Below are 21,964 nucleotides of genomic sequence, written 5' to 3'. Positions count from 1 at the left end.
AGCTCCAAGTTTAGGTGACGTTTCGTTAAACCAGTCGATTTTTAAAAACCAGCCGATTTTTAAAAAAGATTATTTAAAAAAATTATTAACATATTTTTATTTTTTTTAATATAAAAAATCGCCAGTTTTTGATTTTTGTATTTTTTTAAATGCGAAATTTCAAGATCGGGCTTCGTCATGCACACAGGACTGGTTTAGTGAGTCTTCACCAAAATTTTGAGCCAATTTGGTCCATAATATCTCGATGCAGGGTTACCAGATTTTTAAAATGAAACATAGAAACGGTGTTGTAAATTGTAGTGCATTCTAGTGCAAACTATTAAGCTAGCAATTTCCACAAAAAATAAAAAAAATCGAATGATAAATTTTACTTTAGTTGTGATATCTCATTAAAGGTTTGCCAGATATTCTGAATTAAAAAAAAACTCTTTAAATAGGTATTTCAAATACCTTTTAAAAAATCTTTAGAACTGACAACATTTGACTTTGTCAGTTTAATAAAAAAAAAAACACCAGTTTATTCAGCGATCAATTTCTTTTCTCTTTGAAAATGTCTTTCAAATTCCTTTCCAAAAACACGTTAGAATGTCCATTCTCTACTCTCAAATTAATCTTTAAAATTAAAAGCTTTCAATCTATCAGTTTCAGTACCCACTCTCTCCAAATCGCCATAAAAGCCTTAACAGGAAGTGAATATAAACAACGCCAAACAGAAAAAAAAGATAACCTCAAGTGCAAGCCACTACTGAGTGACACCGAAATTGGTTCCCATTTTATTAGCCAGCACCGACCATGAGGAATAGGAAGAGATCCATTCGTTCCAACAAAGTGTGTCACTTTACCGGACTCCCAACATTTCGTCGGGTGGCTTAAGCTTCTGTTTTTTTTTTGCTTTTGTTTTTTCGCTGCTTCTGTTGATAATTTATTAATGCGACCAGAAGCCACCACAAAACGGTTCGCTGCTGCTTTTAGGACGGTGAAAGTATAGTGACCAAAGCACAGGAAGTGGACAAAGTTTGAAGGGGAGGAATTGATTGGTTTGACCCGGGGGCTACCGGAAGTTGAACAAAAAACTCGTTTTCTGATCAGGAAATCACATTTTTGTTAAAGTGTATCAATTTTTAAGCATTGTTTCCGTGATGGTTATTCCACATTTATCGTCATAATGACGGTTGCGTTCCGAAGGTCAATAACGATTATTTCCAACCCCTTATCGAGAAGTCAACATCAGCAGACAAAAGAAGGGGAAGGGCGTTTGTCCCGGGCAAATGACAACAACCTGACCCTGTATCCATCCATCGAATGATAAAAATGATTCATAGGATACAAGATAAAAATAGTCTAGTGGAGCAGAAACGTCGATACTTCCATATTGAATGTTTTGTTGTCGATGGGAAACAGAGGAGTTTCTTGTCCTTGTCATCTTATTATGTTAATTTATTGAGTAGATCCTCTAACCATGGAAAGGTTACTTCGATATCTGATAAATATTCAACGCAATTTGACATTCCAAGTATTTAACCTTCTTCGTAACACCGTAGCTCAGAAGGCACCTCGACGAACAAAATTAGAAAATCGAAGCTTGAAACCTACCTGGAACATGTCCGTGTCGGGGTCCTCTTTGTACTCGACGATGACGGCCTGGTTGCGGGACAGCGTGTACGAGATCGAGTGCTGCTTCGCGTCCAGGATGGCCTGGGACGTCTGCGGGGACTGGACGATGTAGTGCTTGGACCGCTTGACGCCGTTCGCGTCGCCCCGTTTGCACAGCACAAATTTGGACCGGCGGCGGCCGCGGTCGCCCTGTGGTAGAAAGCCATTATATCTGCGCGAGAAAAAGAAGTGGGGGAAGTTTATTAGTTTAACCGAATTTAATTTCGGAGGGGTTTGGGAAATGTAAACTGAGCTGCTCTAATTAAAGTTGGAGGCACACAATCATTAGATTAGACAAATCTACCAAATTTGTAGACCAACTCAACAATCAACAAAGTTGGTCCATTTTTGGTTCCACATCTGGATCACCAGCAACCACAGTGTTACTACGGCTTAGAGCGGCGTCGTCGTCGACAAACACAGAGAGACACCATAAATCCCGCGACGAAGCCAATTCAGCTCAAGTGGCGGTGACGCAGATGTTGTGGGTTACATCGCCGGTGGAGATCTGGACCAGGAACTATGCAACTATGACTAAAGTGCACAAACCGACAAATCGCAAGAGAAGAAAACGGGGGATTTATTTTTAGATTGCTTTTTGTCTTTTCTCGGCACGGTTTGACCGTAATGGCATCACACCGGGGAAAGTGAGGTTATCTTAGTGACAAAGTTTTGTTCGAAACGAAATCGCGCTCTTGGTAGCTATCCCTGATGGAGAAACTTTGTTGAGGATTTAAGTTAGAGAATAGTTACATGCATTGATCTAAACTAGCCTTCTTAATTTTGGAAAAAAATAACTGGTATTTTTTACACAATTATACCGTTTAAGAAGGCAATGTTCCCAAAACTTGAAAATGTTTATCAAATTCTATCTAAATTATACATGAAAAAGTCTGGCTGGATTAAATTTGATAAAAATCAATAAGCAGATATACTATGGCAGGGTTTCCAGATCTGCAAAATTTCTGGATCATAAGATTTCAAATACGATTTTATTTAAAATTTCAATTCAAAAAAATCTCCAAAAAGGCCATATCGCATCATTACTTTGTTCATACAGATCTCAATACAATTTAGGCAGAATTCCTCTCATCAATAGTTACAACTTTTCCGAAGACAAATGAAAATATCATCATCTCAACATTTTCCATCCACACACGACGTAGCATTTTTTAAAGAATTTTTGAATTCCGTGGAATCATTTTTTTTTAACTCTTGAGCTCTTCTTTTTTAATGCAAATGGATATTTTCAAATGCTTTTTTGACATTTTCAATTCTTTGTAAATATATTAAACGAAATTTGAATATAATTCAATTTAAAACATTTTTTAAGTTAAGACATTTGTGTTGATCTAATTTTCTAGTTCTAGCCATGGGGACCTTTGAATTCAAGCTCTAGCTATGTGCTCAGTGTGTTTTAAATAGAAAATAAAACTAGGAAATTTGCTACGAGCAATTAAAATTTCACAAATAATTTCTCCAAAAGTTTTGGTTCTCTATCACTTTTAAAATTATTACCATTAAACTGAAATTCGGTTTGACAACTCTAAAATTATATTTCTCATACGTATCTAGCAAGGTTCAATATTATTCAACATTATCCATACAGTGGTTCAACATTATCCTTACAGTGGTTCAGTGAAAATATTAGTTTAATGTTGTTAGAATCTATACAAAACTTTGCGTCGTGTGATACCAATCTTACAAATTGGTAAAATTCTAGTATTTAAAAAAAAACGGTTTTTTGGGCAATATTTTGGTATTTTACAATCAAAACTCTGATGTATAGTAGTGGACTCTCTGGCTGTCGATCTTCTCGATATCAATATTGCTCCAGCTGTCAATAAATTGTTCAGTCCCTTAACATATATTGCTTTGATTTTCCATTCTATAATTTGATAACTCTCGTTCTCGACGGTCCCTTCAATATCAACAACGAGAGAGTCCACTGTATTTCTATATCAAAGTTTGCGTCATTTGATACCCATATTTCAAATTATGAAAAATTTTTAGAAGGTATTTTAAACTTAAAACTCAAATTATGAAAATTTAATGTATGAAAATAAGGTGTTTTGTATAAAAAAATATTTCACACTAAAAATTCTCATGCAAGGGAGAGTTGCTGAAAATTTTGCAACTTTAGAAAAATGTAGTGGTTTTAAAAATATATCATGTTGTGAAAATTTGTATTATTTTAACACCTAAAAATCAAATGTAATCCAAATCTTTAAACAAAATTGCGTCGTTTCCGTAATGTTAATTTAAAAATATTTACTATTTAAAAAAACAGTGCATTGTGAAAATTTTATTATTATTAAATTAAAGTTATTAAGGAGGTTTAAGACGACGACAAACAAACAACACTAGACAAGACACGCACCTTTTTGGACTTTGACAATTTGCCTGGTTTGTTGGAAAAGTTTGTTGACAAACAGTTTGCGAGTTTGACAAACAAGATTGCTAGCAAACAAACTGTTTGTCCAAACTTTTACACCGTAAATTTTTAGCCTATGATCAGTAGTGCTGAAAGGATATTACGGTTCTGTTCAGCAACGGAGGGGCAACCATGAGTGATCTCTCATGCTCATGCTCATGCTCACTTTTACACCGTAAATTTTTAGTTGCCCTGCCATGAAATATTTTTATGATTTATAAAATGTTTTAGAGAAAGGGTGCCCAATCTTTTTTCCTTGCGGGCCAGATCTGATGTTTCTGAAGCAGCTGGAACTAATGTTTGATAAAAGTTGAAAAAATTTAAAAAAAATCTTTAATCGATTTTTATCAAGTTCTTTTAAAGTAAACAAATAAATAAACAAGTATTGCAAATTAGATTCATATATCTTGGTTATAAGAAAGATAAACATAGATAACTCTAAAATAATTGTTTATTTGATTTTTTTATTTTAATTTTTTTTGTTCAAAATTGTAAATAGTAATTAAGTTCAAATTGTAAATATTAGGTAAGTTCAATTTCCTCAACACACCATTATATTTAAAAAAAAATCAATGGGACATGATAAAATTTCTTAAAACAAAATATGCATCCAAATCTTCTTTACAAAAAAAAACTTGTTGTGTTGTTGTGCACCATAATTCAAATATTTTGCAAAATTTATTAAATTTATTTAAAAATTGTGGAAAAATATGTATTTAATAGTTTTCAATGAGTTATTCATAATTTTTTTTAACTATTGGAGTTTATGTAAAAATATATTTTAACTCCCTGATTGTTGGCTCATTTGAGACATTTTTTAATATTTTAAAAACATTTGCAGTGATTTTTATTTTCAGTTTGAATAATTTGCTTTTTCAAGCTTTTATTTTTAACCAAAACTGTACTGTACTGTAAAGTTTATTTAAAAAAAAATGAATCAAGTTCTTCAAAAAAGATAAACTTCAATGCGAAGTAAACTTAGTAAAAACTGTAAGATTTTTTTATTTAGTGCCTTTTTTAAATTTTTAGACAACAATCAATTTTTTTATATATATTTTACATTTTTACAAAATGGATAATTTTGTTTTCTTGCTCAGTTTGATAATTGATTCTGAAAACATCAATAAAGTAATAATAAGAATTCAACTCAAACATAAAGAATGTTTGAATTTCAAATAAAAGCATCGAAAAAATACAAAGGAAAAATCCAAAAAAATACGTTGAAATAGCAACATTTTATTGCAAAAACAATTAAATGTAAATAAACAGGTTCATTTTCCCTTGAAAGAATAGAGTATTAATTTTATAAATAAAAGGAATAAATAGTACAATTTTATTATTTCATCACAAATATCATGATATTTTTTAAATAAAAAATATTTTTTCGGAGATTTTCTTTTTTTTTTACTTTAAAAAATATTGTTAAGTTACTTTAAAACTGATCTTTGTTTGCGAAGCGTTTTTGGTTTGTGTCTTGTCTAGTTGATTTGTTTGTGTTTTTTTTTGTCATAGTCTAATACCTTCTCAACTCTTACATAGTTTCACGTAGTACGATCCTCCAAAATAAATAAGTACTCTTATTTTTAAAATCAACTTTCAAAATTAACACAAAAAATGTATTTCAATAAAGGCTTTAAAAGTCATGAAAAAATAAAGAGCTTTTGTTTAATTAAAATGAAAAGTAACAAGCACTTCTTAGTTTTATTGAAAAATAAACATGTGAAAATTATTGTTTTCTATTTAAAATAAACTTCTAGTGCTTGTTTTTTTAAAAGGTAAAAAAAAAATTTTGCTTCTTAGGTGTTTTTAAAACTTGAGTCAAGAGTATTCAGAAACACTCAAAAAGCAAAAAATGGTTTTTTTATTGGTCCTTTAAAAAAACTTTAGACTTAGTAACGTTTATTTTCGTATTTTTGATCTAATAGGGCACATTAAGACTTTTTTTGGTAGTATCAAAACTGCAATTATGCAAAAAAACATTTTGTGATACGTTTTGCTTAATAATTTCAAAAGCTTGGCTTGATAATTGATTTTTTTGTGTTTAGAAAATATTAAATTGATTACATTTTGAAACCAAGCTATTGAAAATCGATTTAAAAATCACAAACAACATTAATGAATAAAAAATCACATTTTTGACGAATGGCACTTATAATGTGATTTGTGACCTATAGGTCATTTTGAAAACTAACACGAGATATAAATAAAAGAAATCCTTCCAAATTGTGATAACCCCTCATAAAGTTTCGACATAAGCCCTATCAACTTCCCCCCCGACAAGGTATGCAAAACCCCTCTCACGGCCAAGCGTTCCGAAAAAAAAAACGAAAACCCCTTCCATCACTATTTATGAGATAATATTTTCATTTAAAGCCAAACAATAAACCCTGGCCCCTCTTGGCCTTGCCTATTAGCCAGCGCCGCTGTAAAGCCTCAGCTCGCGCGAAAAGCGCGCAAAAGTCCGCGACGGCCACGGAATGGAAAATCGATTTCGTTTTCATTAATATATTTTGATTATAATTACCCGCGGTATACATTCATACCCACAAGAGGGGCAGCAAATAAGAAATCACGGCAAATTGGCACCCAAACAACAATAAGGTCATCGCGGATCGGATCATGCACGCAGGTAGGCATTGACACAGTGAAAAATCGTTGAATTGCGAGCGAGCCAGCGCGGCGCAGCGGTGAGGTGTGAAGTGCGCGATTCAAAGGTTGAGGGATCGATTCTCGGTGAAGGGTGTCGGTTTTTTATTAGGTTTTTTTTTACGGTTCACTGCCAATAAATCCAGCGCATCTTCGTCTGCTAACCTTCAGCAGCACCGACTTACAATTGCTAGGTTTTGGTTGAAGGTTTCGCCGTTTGATTTCTGCACAGTTTTGCAGAACGCCAAGCCGCCTTCAAGGTTGTCCCACTTTGGCAAACAGCCATTTCTGCTGGGGCTTGGACTAACTTTTCAGACCAGAACATGTTTTAACACTTTGTGGGGTCGCCGTCTCCACCGGCACACGGCATGGCATGGTTTCCAAGAATCAAAACATTCTGACATTCTGTTGTTTGTGCCTTTCGGATGTTCGCCGAAGAAGTGAAAATCATCGTGTTGAATCGAAAAACTCCAAAGCAGGTTAATGAAACGTGAATAGATCCACCAGCTTGGTCATGAACGAACCTCGGAGTACGACGCACCAAGAGTGAGATTTGATCGGGCAGAGGTCGCTTGCGGCGTTCCGTGAAATCTCTGGAAACTGTGGCAGTGTTGCCAGACTGTTGGAATTTTCGTTCATGTATTTTGGACTAAAATCAGTAAATTTTAAACCAAAATTACATTTCTGTTGAAAGAGTCTGGCAACACTGCCACCTCATCCCAAACCTAACGGCGTCCGTCCCATCCCATCTGCCCTGACGTGGTCTTATTTACGACATCGCTTCCCCCTGTTCCAAGTTCTTTGAGTTGGTCCAGTGACTGGGCCGTAGCAGCAGCTTCTTCATCCGCGGGTCTTATTTTTAGGTGGTTGAAGACGACGACCCATCATCAAAGTTACACCACCTTATCCACCGATTGGGTGATGTTCTGTGGTGCGTGTATACGACAAGGTCTTCGCAGCCTATCTCGCGTATCTAATCTCTGTCCAGTCGGGCGTTCATGCTCGAAAAAAAAGAAGGGTTGAAGAATTGAACCGGGCAGGTTCTTCATGAGCCTCGGGCTCAATGAGCGGGAAAATGTTCTCTGGAAGGCACGACAAACCGGTTTCCGAGTTCCGTGAACTACGTGAGAACCGCGCGCGCTAAGCCAAAGTAGGTCGTCCTCTCTATCGAGTGAGGTTATGAGTAGTCGATTCGTCATCCGTTGATGCTGCAACCACGATTTTAAGTTTCGTGACTCAAGTCCTGATTTCACCCCGGACGCTTCATCGCGAAATTATTGCGCGCGATTTGTAACAACCCCCTCGCTTCAAGGTCACGGAATCGAATTACGCGCAACGTCTTGAAATTGATTAAGTAGCCAATCAAAGCAATCAAGGCGGGTAATTGGAGGGGCCAACGGAACGGAAGAATGGGCTTCAAATTAATTACCCCGCACCGACTCTTAGTCGGAGGTTCGATCCGGAACGCCGGTTACCATGAGCGCGCTCATCAACGAGGTTCCATAAAATCAAGCGTCCGGCAAAGACCACGGCTTGCCGGTCAAGGTTACGGAAGTTGGGTGCCTGCTGTACAGGTCGTCGGATGTTAAAGGTTCACGTGTCGTTGGGTGTAGCCTTGCTCACCTTCATCAAATTTAAAGATTTTAACTTATCAATTAAAACAACCCGAACTCAAACTTTAAATTATTTTGCTTAGTTCATTTTTTTTTTTTTGGATAATAATGCTAATGTAATGTAACAATATTTGAGGTTTTTGTTCGAAAATCTGTAACTGTTTAAAGCATTTTCTGATCGATTTGGTGTCTTCGGCAAAGTTGTAGGTATTGATGAGGACCATTGAAAAAATAAGTTCACGAAAAACGCCGATTTTAAAATAAACGAAAAGTAGTTTACAGATTTTTTAATAAAGTGCCCCGTTTTCATGATATAGCCTAACTTTTTATTTTTTCTTGATAAAATCCCGTTTTTCGATTTTTTCGATTTTTTAAAATAGTGTCCATGATTGTCCATTCCTTAAAATATTTTGTACGAAAAGTTGAAAAAATTTCCAATAAAATTGCTTAAGAGACATTAAAGATTGGCCCTTTCGTTGCAAAAATACAACGAGTAAAGGAAAAAATCGAGAAAAAACGGTTTTTAAAGTCTCATCAACCCATTCCCAAATTTTCTAATGCCAATGAAACATTTGAGAAATTTTACAATCTTTTCGAAATAAATATTTTGAAAATTTTGGAACCAAGACTAACATTTTAAAAGGGCCAAACATTCAATATTACGCCTCAGAAAAACCAAAAGCTTTGGATATCTGGAGGAAATCCATTTTAGCTTGCTGTTTTTGCATATAGGACATTTATGCGAACATGGGCAGTTTAGGAGTCACAATTAAGCTCGAGAGTAAAAACAAGACAACGAATTTCGTGATTCGATCATCCGAAGATTTGATTATCCGAAGTGATTTTTTCCCGAGCCCTTCGGATAATCGAGTCAGGATTGTACATTAAAAACTAACTTAATCCACCTATGTGGTTGGTGCCTTCCTCACTCCTTACTAAAAGATTCTCATAGATTAAAAAAAAAAATCAAGACTCGTTGGAAAGGTCTTCCGATTACCTAACCAACGATGGGTCGGACGATGGATCCGGGCATAGTTTACATACAAAAAGTGAGATCCAGCTTCAAAAAAGTGCATAAATATCACTTAAGTGGTCATAACTCGAGACAGGGTTGCCAGATCTTCAATGTTAAGGACTCATTGGAAAGGTCTTTCAACTACCCAACCCCAAGGATATATAACATGGTGATATTTGGTACGATTTCAGTTCAGTTAGGTAGGTAAATTTTCACACCAATGTAATACGCTAAAAAAATAAAATTTCAAAAATCCATTCATAATTTGGCTTGTTGCAAATTATGAAAATTGGAAAACAGTCCAGACTCGATTATCCGAAACCCCGATTATCCGAAGTTTCGATTATCCGAAGTTCGATTATCCGAAGGTTTGTATGGGACTACGGATAATCGAATCACGAACAAAAAAAATGTTTTCGTTTTCTTGTTTTTTACATAAAATTGAAGTTCTACGACCCCATTTTAGTCAAAATTGAGTTGTTGATTGCCTATTAAAAAATAAAATGCAGACAACGAAGAACATTTTTTTTCGTGATTCGATTATCCGAAGTGAAATTTTTGCAAGGCATTCGAATAATCGAGTCTGGAGTGTATTAAAAAACGGCATATTTAAAAAAAATTCTATGTTGCATGTGTAAATTTAACCTAAAAAATCTTGATAAGATATAAATTTATGTATGTTTTTCCCTGAAGATTTATATTTTTTCCGATGTGTGGTCCCAAAATAAATAAAAAGTCCCATATTTGATAAAACAAACGCTAGACAATGTATTTAAAACAGTTTACAATCAATTCCCGCATAAAAAAGTACCATATAAAAACTTTTTTTCATATGGTAATTGAACTTTAAACTATATTGTTACTACCATTTCCAAAAATGTTTGACTACTATTTTAAAAATGGTATTTATATGGTTGGCATGAATTTTTACTGTCTCACAAATGGTTTAACCATCTGGCATAAGGGTGGTTAGCAATGGTAACCTTAAAAAACTCAGTACTATTTTCGTCAAAAAACTGTTTGTTGTATGGTAAATAAATGGTTTAAGTACTATTTGGCAAAAAGTAACCTTAAATCAAACAGTTCACAAATAGTTTAATATAGTTAAATTTTAATTTTGGGAAATTGAAAAACGATTTCACAAATAGTTACCATTTCTCAAAGTGTCATTGTATGATCCAATATGGTAATCAAATGGTAATTTTTTATCTGGGTTGTAAAATTTTTCCAATAAAAATTTCATTTTTCGGTCATTATTTCTTTCCCTTGATTTTTGGGGAAATTTGGGGAAAACTATCAAAATGTCAATACACGTTGACGATATTATTGTTATCATTATCAAGCCCCTTCATATCTCCATAAATCTAGGTGAAGTAATAATATCTCACGACAGTATTGCCAGCTGTTTAGCGTGCGGGCCCATCCATAAACTTAAATACCTTGACGTTATTTCAGTTGAGTACTCATAATATGGACAGGGATGCCAGTTTTTTTTATTATTATTATTTTCAAAGCAACTTTAATTATGTTCCTGCAAATAAATTCCTTGATATTCGACCAACTTTACACACTTTTCTTATTCTTGCTAATACAATCCAGCTCATTTAGCACGCATTCCTACCCGACAACCAGCCCGGCTACACTAATCGATGCTAATAACTTTTACTCACCCTAATATCACTAATTCGCCATATTTCACGCGGGGTTTATCTGTGTCAGCATCGCCCTCCGCTATTATCGGCGACTCGGTGCCGTCCGTGCTGGAATTAGAAGAAAAAGTAGAAATTAGAAAAAATCTATATATAATTTCAGAAAAACTGCCAAGTCCGCTGTTTACCCAAGAATTGTAATAAGTGTCAATCACAATAAAAACTGCCTCCCAAAAAGGTTGAAAAGCCAAGCAAAGAAGCAATCAACCGCCCTTTTCCCCTCCAGGAATTTATTTCTACTGCAGTCCAAAGGATTACGGTTGGTTGTTTGGGCTGTTACATAAATAAAAAGATAAGCCATCGCCGTCGTCGCTTTGAGGGGGGAAAGGAGAAAGCAACAGTCCCACCGAATTACAACTCCCGCCCCCAACCGTTCAATGAAAGTCCCCACGAATTTAACTTATCATTATTTACGACGGCTTTTGGTAAACCATTCAATGGAATTTCTTCCATTTCGTTTCGATAACGATAACGGCATCGATTCTGTGCTTGATCGAATGGTTTTTGGGGAAATTTATCAGTGAAAGGGGCTGAGGAGTTGATGATAGTTGTTGTTTTGTAGTAGCATTACTTTAAAATACACAGTCAAATGAAAAAATAGAAAAATTTAATTTCACGATTAACTTAAGTAAAAGTTTAAATAAGACAAGTTCTATGTGTGATTGTCTGTGGTGTTGGTAATATGATTGTTAAAATTTGAAATCTCGTATCAGCGAAAACAAGCTGTGGTGAATTCTAAACTGCCGTGGTGAATTTCCTAGCATTCAAATTGAGTTACGTCTGATTGTCTGTGGTGTTACTATTGTTCTAATAAATCAACCACATTACGTTGGAAACCGACGCAACTCGGAAAACACACATTTCAGCCCCGAATCATTAGCGCGGCCGTCACGATTCCACGCGAGAGAGATTTATCATTTAAACGCTTCCAAATGCTTTGTGGTAACGACGGTGATGGCGGAGGCAGCACACAAAGAGCAATAACGCGCTAAGTTGGCTGATGCAACAAAGAAAAATTAAGCATTCTAGGTGGTGGGGATGTCCATAGGTTGCTAAGGCGTGAAGTCTCCAAATCTTCAAGCTTTTGAGTCTTGATCACGAAATCTTATAGTGACTGAGCCGTGTAGTCTACAAATCCTTAAGTATCAAAGTCGTCAAAATTCTGAATCGTCAAGTCAAGTCAAGTTTCTAATTGTACAAATTTCTATTTTGTCTTGTCCACAAAGCTGTAAGTCAAATCTCCGTGTCGTAAAGTCTCTTATTCGTCAAGTCTACAATTCATTAAGTTACCAAGTCGTTAAGTACAAGCCATCAAGGGGTCAAGTCTCCAAGTAGTCAAGCCTACAAGTCGTCAAGTCTCCAAGTCGTCAAGCCTACAAGTCGTCAATTTCACAAGTCGTCAATTCTACAAGTCGTCAAGTCTACAAGTCGTTAAGTATACCAATCGTCAAGTCTACAAGTCGTTGAGTCTACAAATCGTCAAGTCTCCAAATTGTCAAACCTACAAGTCGTCAAGCCTACAAGTCGTCAATTTTACAAGTCGTCAAGTCTACAAGTCGTCAAGTATACCAATCGTCAAGTCTACAAGTCGTTGAGTCTACAAGTCGTCAAGTCTCCAAGTCGTCAAACCTACAAGTCGTCTACAAGTCGTCAAGTATACCAATCGTCAAGTCTACAAGTCGTTGAGTCTACAAGTCGTCAAGTCTCCAAATTGTCAAACCTACAAGTCGTCAAGTCTTCAAGTCGTCAAGCCTACAAGTCGTCAATTTTACAAGTCGTCAAGTCTACAAGTCGTCAAGTATACCAATCGTCAAATCTACAAGTCGTTGAGTCTACAAGTCGTCAAGTCTACAAGTCGTCAATTCTACAAGTCGTCAAGTCTACAAGTCGTCAATTCTACAAGTCGTCAATTCTACAAGTCATCAAGTCTACAAGTCGTCAAGTCTACAAGTCGTCAATTCTACAAGTCATCAATTCTACAAGTCGTCAATTCTACAAGTCGTCAAGTCTACAAGTCGTCAAGTCTACAAGTCGTCAATTCTACAAGTCGTCAAGTCTACAAGTCGTCAATTCTACAAGTCGTCAAGTCTACAAGTCGTCAAGTATACCAATCGTCAAGTCTACAAGTCGTTGAGTCTACAAGTCGTCAAGTCTCCAAATTGTCAAACCTACAAGTCGTCAAGCCTACAAGTCGTCAATTTTACAAGTCGTCAAGTCTACAAGTCGTCAAGTATACCAATCGTCAAGTCTACAAGTCGTTGAGTCTACAAGTCGTCAAGTCTACAAGTCGTCAATTCTACAAGTCGTCAAGTCTACAAGTCGTCAATTCTACAAGTCGTCAAGCCTACAAGTCGTTAAGTCTACAAGTCGTCAATTTTATAAGTCGTCAAGTATACAAGTTGTCAAGTCGTCATATCAACATGACGTCAAGTCTACAAGTCGTCAAGTCACCAATCGTCAAGTCTACAAGTCGTTGAGTCTACAAGTCGTCAAGTCTTCAATTCGTCAAGTCTACAAGTCGTCAAGTCTACAAGTACAAATCGTCAAGTCAACAAGTCGTTAAGTCTATATGTCGTCAATTTTATAAGTCGTCAAGTTTACAATTTGTCAAGTCGTCATATCAACATGACGTCAAGTCTACAAGTCGCCGAGTCTACAAGTCGCCAAGTTTACAAGTCAAGACTACACCATCGCCGAACTGCCCCTCGTCAACTGCGTTGCAACCCGATTCCGCGATGATAAGTTCGTCTCAAGCTTGAATTGTAAGCGTCAAATGCAACAACGTCGCGAACTGGAAGTTAATTTGCGTTCTACGACGTGACTGGCTTGTCTAATCTGTTGCTAATTTCGTCGCAATGTGTGTGTGTGCGCGCGCTCAGACTTTGCACCTGATCGTTGTGACTTCTATGAATGAACCACCCTTTTGAAGCGACTTCAAACTTTGCAAAGCCGGAAAGTCATTAGTGCGTTGATAATCGATTTGATGCGGGCCCTTTGAGCGCTTTTGACTCGGCGAAAGTCAACGACCGACCGATGTGTCACACGGAAAGAAAAACAAATGCGTGTAAACAGAAGTTTACGGCGCAGTGATTTATGCAAAACAGCTGAAGCGGTCGGCGCGTGAAGCGGCCGGCATCTATCCGAGGAGTGTACGCGGATATTTGCATACAAAGTGACCACCAGTCAGTCGGTATGACTGTTGGGGAGATTTGTTATTATTGTGCTGTAGCACACAAACACCATCGCGCCGATTGTTGGTTCTACATCCGATTTAATTAATGGAATCGCTTTTCCAGACGGTATGCACTGATAAAAATTGTTTGAATTTAATGAAAAAGTTTGTACATTTTAAAAACGATTTTTTACATTTTAAAGCACGATTTTTTACAGTGATCCCTAAAGGAGGGCGTTCCTTCATACCACGATATGACCAACGAACGCGATCGTTATCAATCCGGCTTTGGCGTGACCAAGCGGAAGAACCCAGCCCAGCGAACGTCGTGCAGTCAGTTATTAGTAATTGTTGGTTTTGGTTCGAGCTCATTGGATGGGGCTGGGATGAGAGGTTGGGCCGGGATCATGGATTCAACAAAGTCGCGGGCAATGTTTAATTATGAAAGAGTGGAAGTTTGAGAGAAAAATAAATATATTTAAAAAAGATCCCCTTGGAATGCATCCGATAAATTAACCCTGTGTAGAACAATATGTTGCAGATCTCATAAATTTTATTTTTTTTTAAATATGTCTTAGTGTCCAAATTCTGTATTCCAAAGCTTCAAGTCATCAAATCTCCAAGTCGTCAAGTCTTCAAGACGTCTAGTCTCCGAGTAGTCAAGTCTACAAGAGTCAAGTTTGCAAGTCGTTAAGTTTTCAAGTCAACAAGTCTCCAAGATGTCAAGTCTCCAAGTTGACAAGTCTTCAATTTGTCAAGTTTGCAAGTCGTCAAGCCTCTAAGTCGTTAGGTCTCCAAGTCGTCAAGTCTCCAAGTCGTCAAGTTTTCAAGTCATCAAGTCTCCAAGTCGTCAAGTCTCCAAGTCATCAAGTCTCCAAGTCATCAAGTCGTCAAGTCTCCAAGTTGTCAAGTCTTCAATTTGTCAAGTTTACAAGTTGTCAAGTCTTCAAGTCAATAAGTCTCCAAGTCGTTAAGTCTTCAAGATGTCCAGTCTTCAAGTCGTCAAAACTCCAAGTCAACAAGTCTCCAAGATGTCAACTCTCCAAGTTGTCAAGTCTCCTATTGGTCATGTTTGCAAGTCGTCAAGTCTCCAAGTCAACAAGTCTCCATGTTGTCCAGTCTCCAAGTCGTCAAGTCTCCAAGTCATCAAGTCTCCAAGTCGTCAAGTCTCCAAGTCGTCAAATCTTTAAGTCATCAAGTCTCCAAGTTGTCAAGTCTTCAATTGCTCAAGTTTACTAGCCGTCAAGTCTTCAAGTCAATAAGTCTCCAAGTCATTAAGTCTTCAAGTCACCAAGTCTCCAAGAACAAACTTCAAGCTGTCAAGTTTCCAAGTAGTCAAGTCTTCAAGTCATCAAGTCATCAAGTCTCCAAGTCAATAAGTCTCTAAGTCGCCAAGTCTTCAAGTCGTCAAGTCTCCTAGTCGTCAAGTCGTCAAATCTCCAAAATGTCAAATCTCCATGTCGTCAAGTCTTCAAGACGTCTAGTCTCCGAGTAGTCAAGTCTCCAAGATGTCAAGTCTCCAAGTTGACAAGTCTTCAATTTGTCAAGTTTGCAAGTCGTCAAGCCTCTAAGTCGTTAGGTCTCCAAGTCGTCAAGTCTCCAAGTCGTCAAGTTTTCAAGTCATCAAGTCTCCAAGTCGTCAAGTCTCCAAGTCGTCAAATCTCCAAGTCATCAAGTCGTCAAGTCTCCAAGTTGTCAAGTCTTCAATTTGTCAAGTTTACAAGTCGTCAAGTCTTCAAGTCAATAAGTCTCTAAGTCGTTAAGTCTTCAAGATGTCCAGTCTTCAAGTCGTCAAAACTCCAAGTCAACAAGTCTCCAAGATGTCAACTCTCCAAGTTGTCAAGTCTCCTATTGGTCATGTTTGCAAGTCGTCAAGTCTCCAAGTCAACAAGTCTCCATGTTGTCAAGTCTCCAAGTCGTCAAGTCTCCAAGTCATCAAGTCTCCAAGTCGTCAAGTCTCCAAGTCGTCAAATCTTTAAGTCATCAAGTCTCCAAGTTGTCAAGTCTTCAATTGCTCAAGTTTACTAGCCGTCAAGTCTTCAAGTCAATAAGTCTCCAAGTCATTAAGTCTTCAAGTCACCAAGTCTCCAAGAACAAACTTCAAGCTGTCAAGTTTCCAAGTAGTCAAGTCTTCAAGTCATCAAGTCATCAAGTCTCCAAGTCAATAAGTCTCTAAGTCGCCAAGTCTTCAAGTCGTCAAGTCTCCTAGTCGTCAAGTCGTCAAATCTCCAAAATGTCAAGTCTCCAAGTCGTTAAGTCTTAAAGTCGTTAAGTCTCCAAGTCGTCGAGTCTCCAAGTTGTCAAGTCTTCAAGACGTCAAGTCTTCATGCCGTAAAGTCTCCAATCAAGTTTGCAAGTCATCAAGTCTCCAAGTCATCAAGTCTTCAAGACGTCCGGTCTTCAAGTCGTCGAGTCTCTAAGTCAAAAAGTCTCCAAGATGTCAAGTCTCCATGTCGGCCACTCTCCATATTGTTTTTTATTTGTAAAAGTTTTTTAACCATTCCAACGTAGTAGGCTGGCTACGAAACATTTAAACATTTTAAAAAAAAAACCCTTCCCAACATACAGAGGGTTATCAGTCCCATCTCAAAAGGCACGCCACTACACACTCCCCACAATCGTGATGTTCAGTCTCCGCAGTCGTTTAGCGGCGGCGGCGACGAGTTTTGTTTTGGCGCGCAAAACAGCGACCAACAAAAACGAAAAACATCAACATCCGGACCGCACACACACACACACACACACACACACACACACACACACACACGCAAGCACAAACAGTACCAGGCGACGCGGTGCGGACTCTTTGGGACCACCTCGATGTCGGGTATGCGGGGTTGGGACAGTTAAAAAATAAATTTGTCTACATTTTTTTAATTTTCAAAATTTTAAATTAATAATGAAATAAAAATAACTGAAACTAAAAAAAAACTTGTGTTTTCACAGTTCAAAAAAAAAGAACCGAATCTCCCGTTGAGAAGAAACAGAAGAACAGAAAAAAAATATCAACAATGTTTGCAAATGAATAAACCGCCCAAAACAGGCAGGGTGTGGTGAAGGAACCCTTATTTGTACTGCCCGAATCAACAATCGACACTCTGCGCGCCAAAGAGTACACGCATTCGAGTCTAGACAAACCTTGAACTGTAAGCGGTGGTCGTCGCTATCGTAATTAGCGCAAATGTCCCTATATTGGACCTAGTACCCATTTTCGACCTAAGCTTTAAGACCAAATTAGATCCATAACTTCAACGAATTACTTTAAGCATTCAATACTTTTAGGTCATTAGGTCATAGGTCTTTTTAGGCCCAAATTACATCCATAACGGATGTTATGCCCTACTTGTAATCAATTTTTTTGTTAAGTCATGTTAAGCTTTTATTGACAACACGACCAACTTTAGGGAAAACTTAAACTCAAAATAGGGACGTTTCTCCTACTGTGGAATTGGAAAAATTAAATTCAGATATACAAAGTTTGAACTAAAAATATGATAGGTAAAGAGATCAACGGCTTGCACCAAACAACCACTCAGTACTGCCCTTCCTATCTTGGATCTACCTCCCCTTCTTCTTTTTTTCTTTTCCTTCTTCTTCATTGTGTCCGTGTGGCGTAATCGCACCACTTTTCTTTGCACGGCAATAAATGCAAGAGCATTTCATAATAAACAGACCCTCACTCGCACAAATAATTGCACGATGCGACTTAACCTCACTTTACTCTACCCTTAGCAAACGTCAAATTCATGAACGTTTTTCTAGAGGTAAGAAAAGTTAGGTTATTAAAAATCCACCAATCAGCTACAAACAAAGCCATTCTATTCCATGTTCGTACTGAAAAATCTCCGAGTCTAATTTCCAATTATTCAAAATGACCGTTAAAATTTAAGAAAAGATACATCTGTTTGTCTGTGAAAACACTTGACACGGAGGGAACCGGCCCACGGTGTTGATGAATGCTGTGACGAGCGATTTTCCGACAATTTTTCCTCGCACATACAGTCACACACATACCACATCAAAGAAGTAGGTGAAAAGTGCACTCATCACTTGAGCATAATGATGGTGAGATGCACGGAAAAAAATTACTTGAGATTTTCAGTTTTTTCTGTTTTTGCACAATCAAATTGTCTTCATTTCATTTAAAGTCAACAACAAATTAAGGGACAGATTGAGTCATTTGAACTCACCATGGCGATTCTATATTCACCACTGATTTAATTTTGATATATTAATTTTTAGTTTTTCTGTTTTTCCGTGCAAACTTCGCTCGCAAAATACTCGCGTTTTTCCTCAATTTTCATCTGACTCGAGTGTTCGTCCCCTATGCCGTGAGTAAAGTGCAAACCCTGTCTAGGAATGTGATGGATGGGTCTGCGCAAGGTCTTGAAAGGTGAGTGTGGGGGATTTTGAAGTTTCAGCGCGGATTTGGCGCGCGCGGAACTACAGAACTACTGTTGCGGCGGTTCAACGACGAACCCGTTACCAGATTCTAGCGCGGCTGGTCAAGTTCGAGGGAGGAACAGTTTGAAAAGGTAGTTAATGAGCTGAACTGCAAAATTGTGCAGAATGGAAAGTGGGGAAAACATTTAGTATCACCTGAAACAATTCAGAGACAAACTCACCACAGCAGTTTGGAATTCACCACAACTCGTTTAGTGCGCAATGGATTTTTGATAAGCAGCTGTCAAAAGTTGTGGTGTATTCAAAATTGTCGTGGTGAGTTTCTAGTCATTCAAATCAGCCTTAAAATTGAAATTGATGAAACATTTAAGAGATTTACGTCTTTTTGTCTGTGATTTACGTGTATCTTCATGCATTTGAATGAATAAATGCCACTAAAACCTCATCAATTTTGTCACGACAAGCTACTGAACTAGATTGAAAAATCAATACTGTCCAGCTGTGCAGGTTAGTTCCAGCAGGTTTATTTCACTTCGGATTAATTTGAACCAATCTCGTTTGAGCTAACGGCATGACTAAATTTCCCCCAAAAAAAACGACCCCACGAATTGATCAATAAATTTTCCCTCTTTTACCCCCGTGAAGAGTTCCACTTCACCTTAAAAGCTCTCAGCAAAACTTCAAAAACATTGGACGGAAGAGTGCATGTACCTCGTGGTCGTCGTGACTAGGTGCAAGCACATTTTGGACGGTCGTCCATCAAAAGAGAGAAGCCCGCTCGTAATCGTTTCAAGGCTAGAATTAACCACCAGCCTTCAGACCAGACCACATTTTTGCAACATATGTATCAGGAGGAGCACAGACAAGCAGATCGAACTGAAACTTTGAGTTCAACTCAAAAAGCGCTTTTAAAATTGGCGATGGTGGCGCCACAAACGTCAAACGCGATGCGTCACCCAACTAAATCGAGTTTCTCGTCCGTCTTGTCTGTGGTTCCAGCCGCACATTATGGTATCACCGCGAGCGCGGTTTAGAGACCGCACGAATCAACCGGTGGAACCTCCTACCTTTTTCGAAAAGGGCTCGGGGTAAACTGGCAATCGGAGAAGTAACTGGGAGAAGTGGGCGAAAATTGCGCAAATTGCCCGGGACGTCATGTCGGAGGTGCCCCTTTCAGGATTCGCGGAATGCCCCGGGTCGGGATTCGCGAGAAACACGACTGTTTACACAGTTGCAGTTTGTTGAGTGGTTCGTTCCCATGAGTTTTTTGAATTTGTTGTATTTTAAAATAAATAAATGAAGACTCTTTATTTAAGATTTTCTTCCAAACAATTTCAAAGATTACTTCGGAGGTAAGAACTGCTCCATTTAAACCAAACAACTTGTTCAACGATCCGACCCAAAATCAGAACAACACCCCACTTATTGTGACATCGAGTGCCATTTTCTAAAACAGAAAAGAAGTGCCTCCTTGTCCGAGACATTTTCCACAATTGGGTGGGGGTCCTCCCCGGGGCCTAGAAACTGGAAGGGCAGTTTTGTCGCATGAAAATGTCACGGTCATCGTCGCCGTAATCTGATGATGCTCCTCCAGCCATACTGTGTCCTCTGGTGCATGGAAATGTAGGGTAGAGTGCGCAGAAATTGACCTTGTACTATTTTCAGCTTTTGACTTTGTAATAAGAAATTTAAAGTTTTAGTAATCTGTGAGAAGTGTGTCAGAACTAGTAGTAATTTTCGTTTATTTTTCAAATGGTCACTTCCTGGGTACTTTACCCTAAAAATACTGCTAAATTTTATGGCCAATAAGCTAACAGCTCTTCAAAATATCATTTACGAATTTTGTGGAAATTATCTTGCCCTTTTAAAAAAAATTAAAATGTTGCTTTTAACAAAAGTAAAAAACCCCTCGATGTGTTCAACACACGTGCGTGGTCTAGAGGTGATGTGTGGAAAATTCAGTTCATCGCGTCATCATCTCAGCCCAGCTCCAACAATGCGATTGAGCTGGGAAAATTTACGCCTGGAAATAACTTTTACGATGATGACGCATACGTCGGTTTTGCCAATTCATTTAAATTTGACAACAGTCAATAATTTGAATTTATTTATCTAAGTTTGTATAGCACAAAAAATAAAATCAACATGGCAAGACTTTACGTTTTAAAATCAGCTAAACATTAACTTATATTAATAAAATTACAGGGTTGCCAGAATATCTATTTTTTAACATTTTCGAGACATTTAACCTTTTTGAATAATTTAAAAAAAATATTCAGATAATCACAAAGTTGCCATTTCTCTAGCCTAGTCTGATTTAAGATTTTTTACAGGATACAACTTTTTTTAAGATAATATCTCATAACACTATTGCCAGATTGCAACTCATACGGCTGAACAGAAATTTTGACGCAAACTTTTTTTTATAGAACCGTGTCTCACGCGATTCAATAAATTTGAAAAAAAAATGTCAAAATATTGAAAAATAAAAAAAATTATCATAATTCATTACAAGGTTGCCAGATTTATTAGAAATATGACCTTTTTCAAATGACTTAAAAATTTAGAGCATGGTGTGAAAAATACCAACTATCAGCGATGTAATAATCATCTTCAAAAGAAAATCATTGGACGTTCATCAAGAGAAAAAATCCGAAGGGAGCATGACTCTCCTCTCTCGCGCACGAAAGATCGGTAAAAGGAATCTAAAAAAATCATCATCTTGATTATTCGGCGAAACATCTTTTTCACTACTACACTTGCAAGTGTAACGTCACACGACGAAATATGACCTGTCACATTTTGTAGATGGTCAATGTGTGTAAACAAAGTGGAATAAATATTTTCAAGTGGTGCTGACAAGGAAATTCACAAAAAATCATCAACAGATTGATTTTCTTGGAGAAGTTCGGGAGCGATTTTATTTTGCGTGATTTGCCTCCTCTCTCTTTTGCGGAATTTTGAAAAAAGTTCGCAAGCGAAATTGATTTTTTTGCGATTATTCCATCCCTGCCAACTATTTTCAAAAATTTCGAAAAAAAAATTCTAACACATATCAAAATTTCACAAAGAGTGAAAAGAGGTCATCCATAAACCACGTGGTCCACTAAAAGGGAGAATCCATAAACTAAGCGGTTCTGTTTAAGACCACGTGGTTAATGAACACCCACAGTAGAAAGCCGAGAGAATAGCTTTACCAAAATTAAATGGAAGAATAAACCTCTCGCGGGTGAACCACCACGAATATGTGTTCATTTGTTCATTTAAACAGTTCATCCCATTGAGTGCCTTATATTGGCAAATGACCATCTCATAGTC

The 21,964-nt window shown here is 37.4% G+C and overlaps 1 protein-coding gene across 2 annotated transcripts in view; it reads right to left on the bottom strand.

The window, feature by feature from the left end:
* The window catches only part of LOC120421777 (protein pellino), a 58,768-nt gene that overhangs the window by 21,816 nt on the left and 14,988 nt on the right, over positions 1–21,964 (bottom strand). For both annotated transcript variants that reach the window (XM_039585045.2, XM_039585046.2), the window contains exons 2-3: positions 11,032–11,121; positions 1,594–1,825 (exon numbers count right to left, since the gene is read on the bottom strand). In XM_039585045.2, coding sequence (XP_039440979.1) covers positions 1,594–1,825; positions 11,032–11,121 — 322 coding nt within the window. The remainder of the gene's footprint in view (positions 1–1,593; positions 1,826–11,031; positions 11,122–21,964) is intronic.

This window comes from Culex pipiens, chromosome 1 (assembly GCF_016801865.2).
Source record: "Culex pipiens pallens isolate TS chromosome 1, TS_CPP_V2, whole genome shotgun sequence".
Lineage (NCBI taxonomy): Eukaryota > Metazoa > Arthropoda > Insecta > Diptera > Culicidae > Culex > Culex pipiens.
Note: the sequence above shows the minus strand (reverse complement) of the source record. Positions and strands in the feature narration are given on the sequence as shown.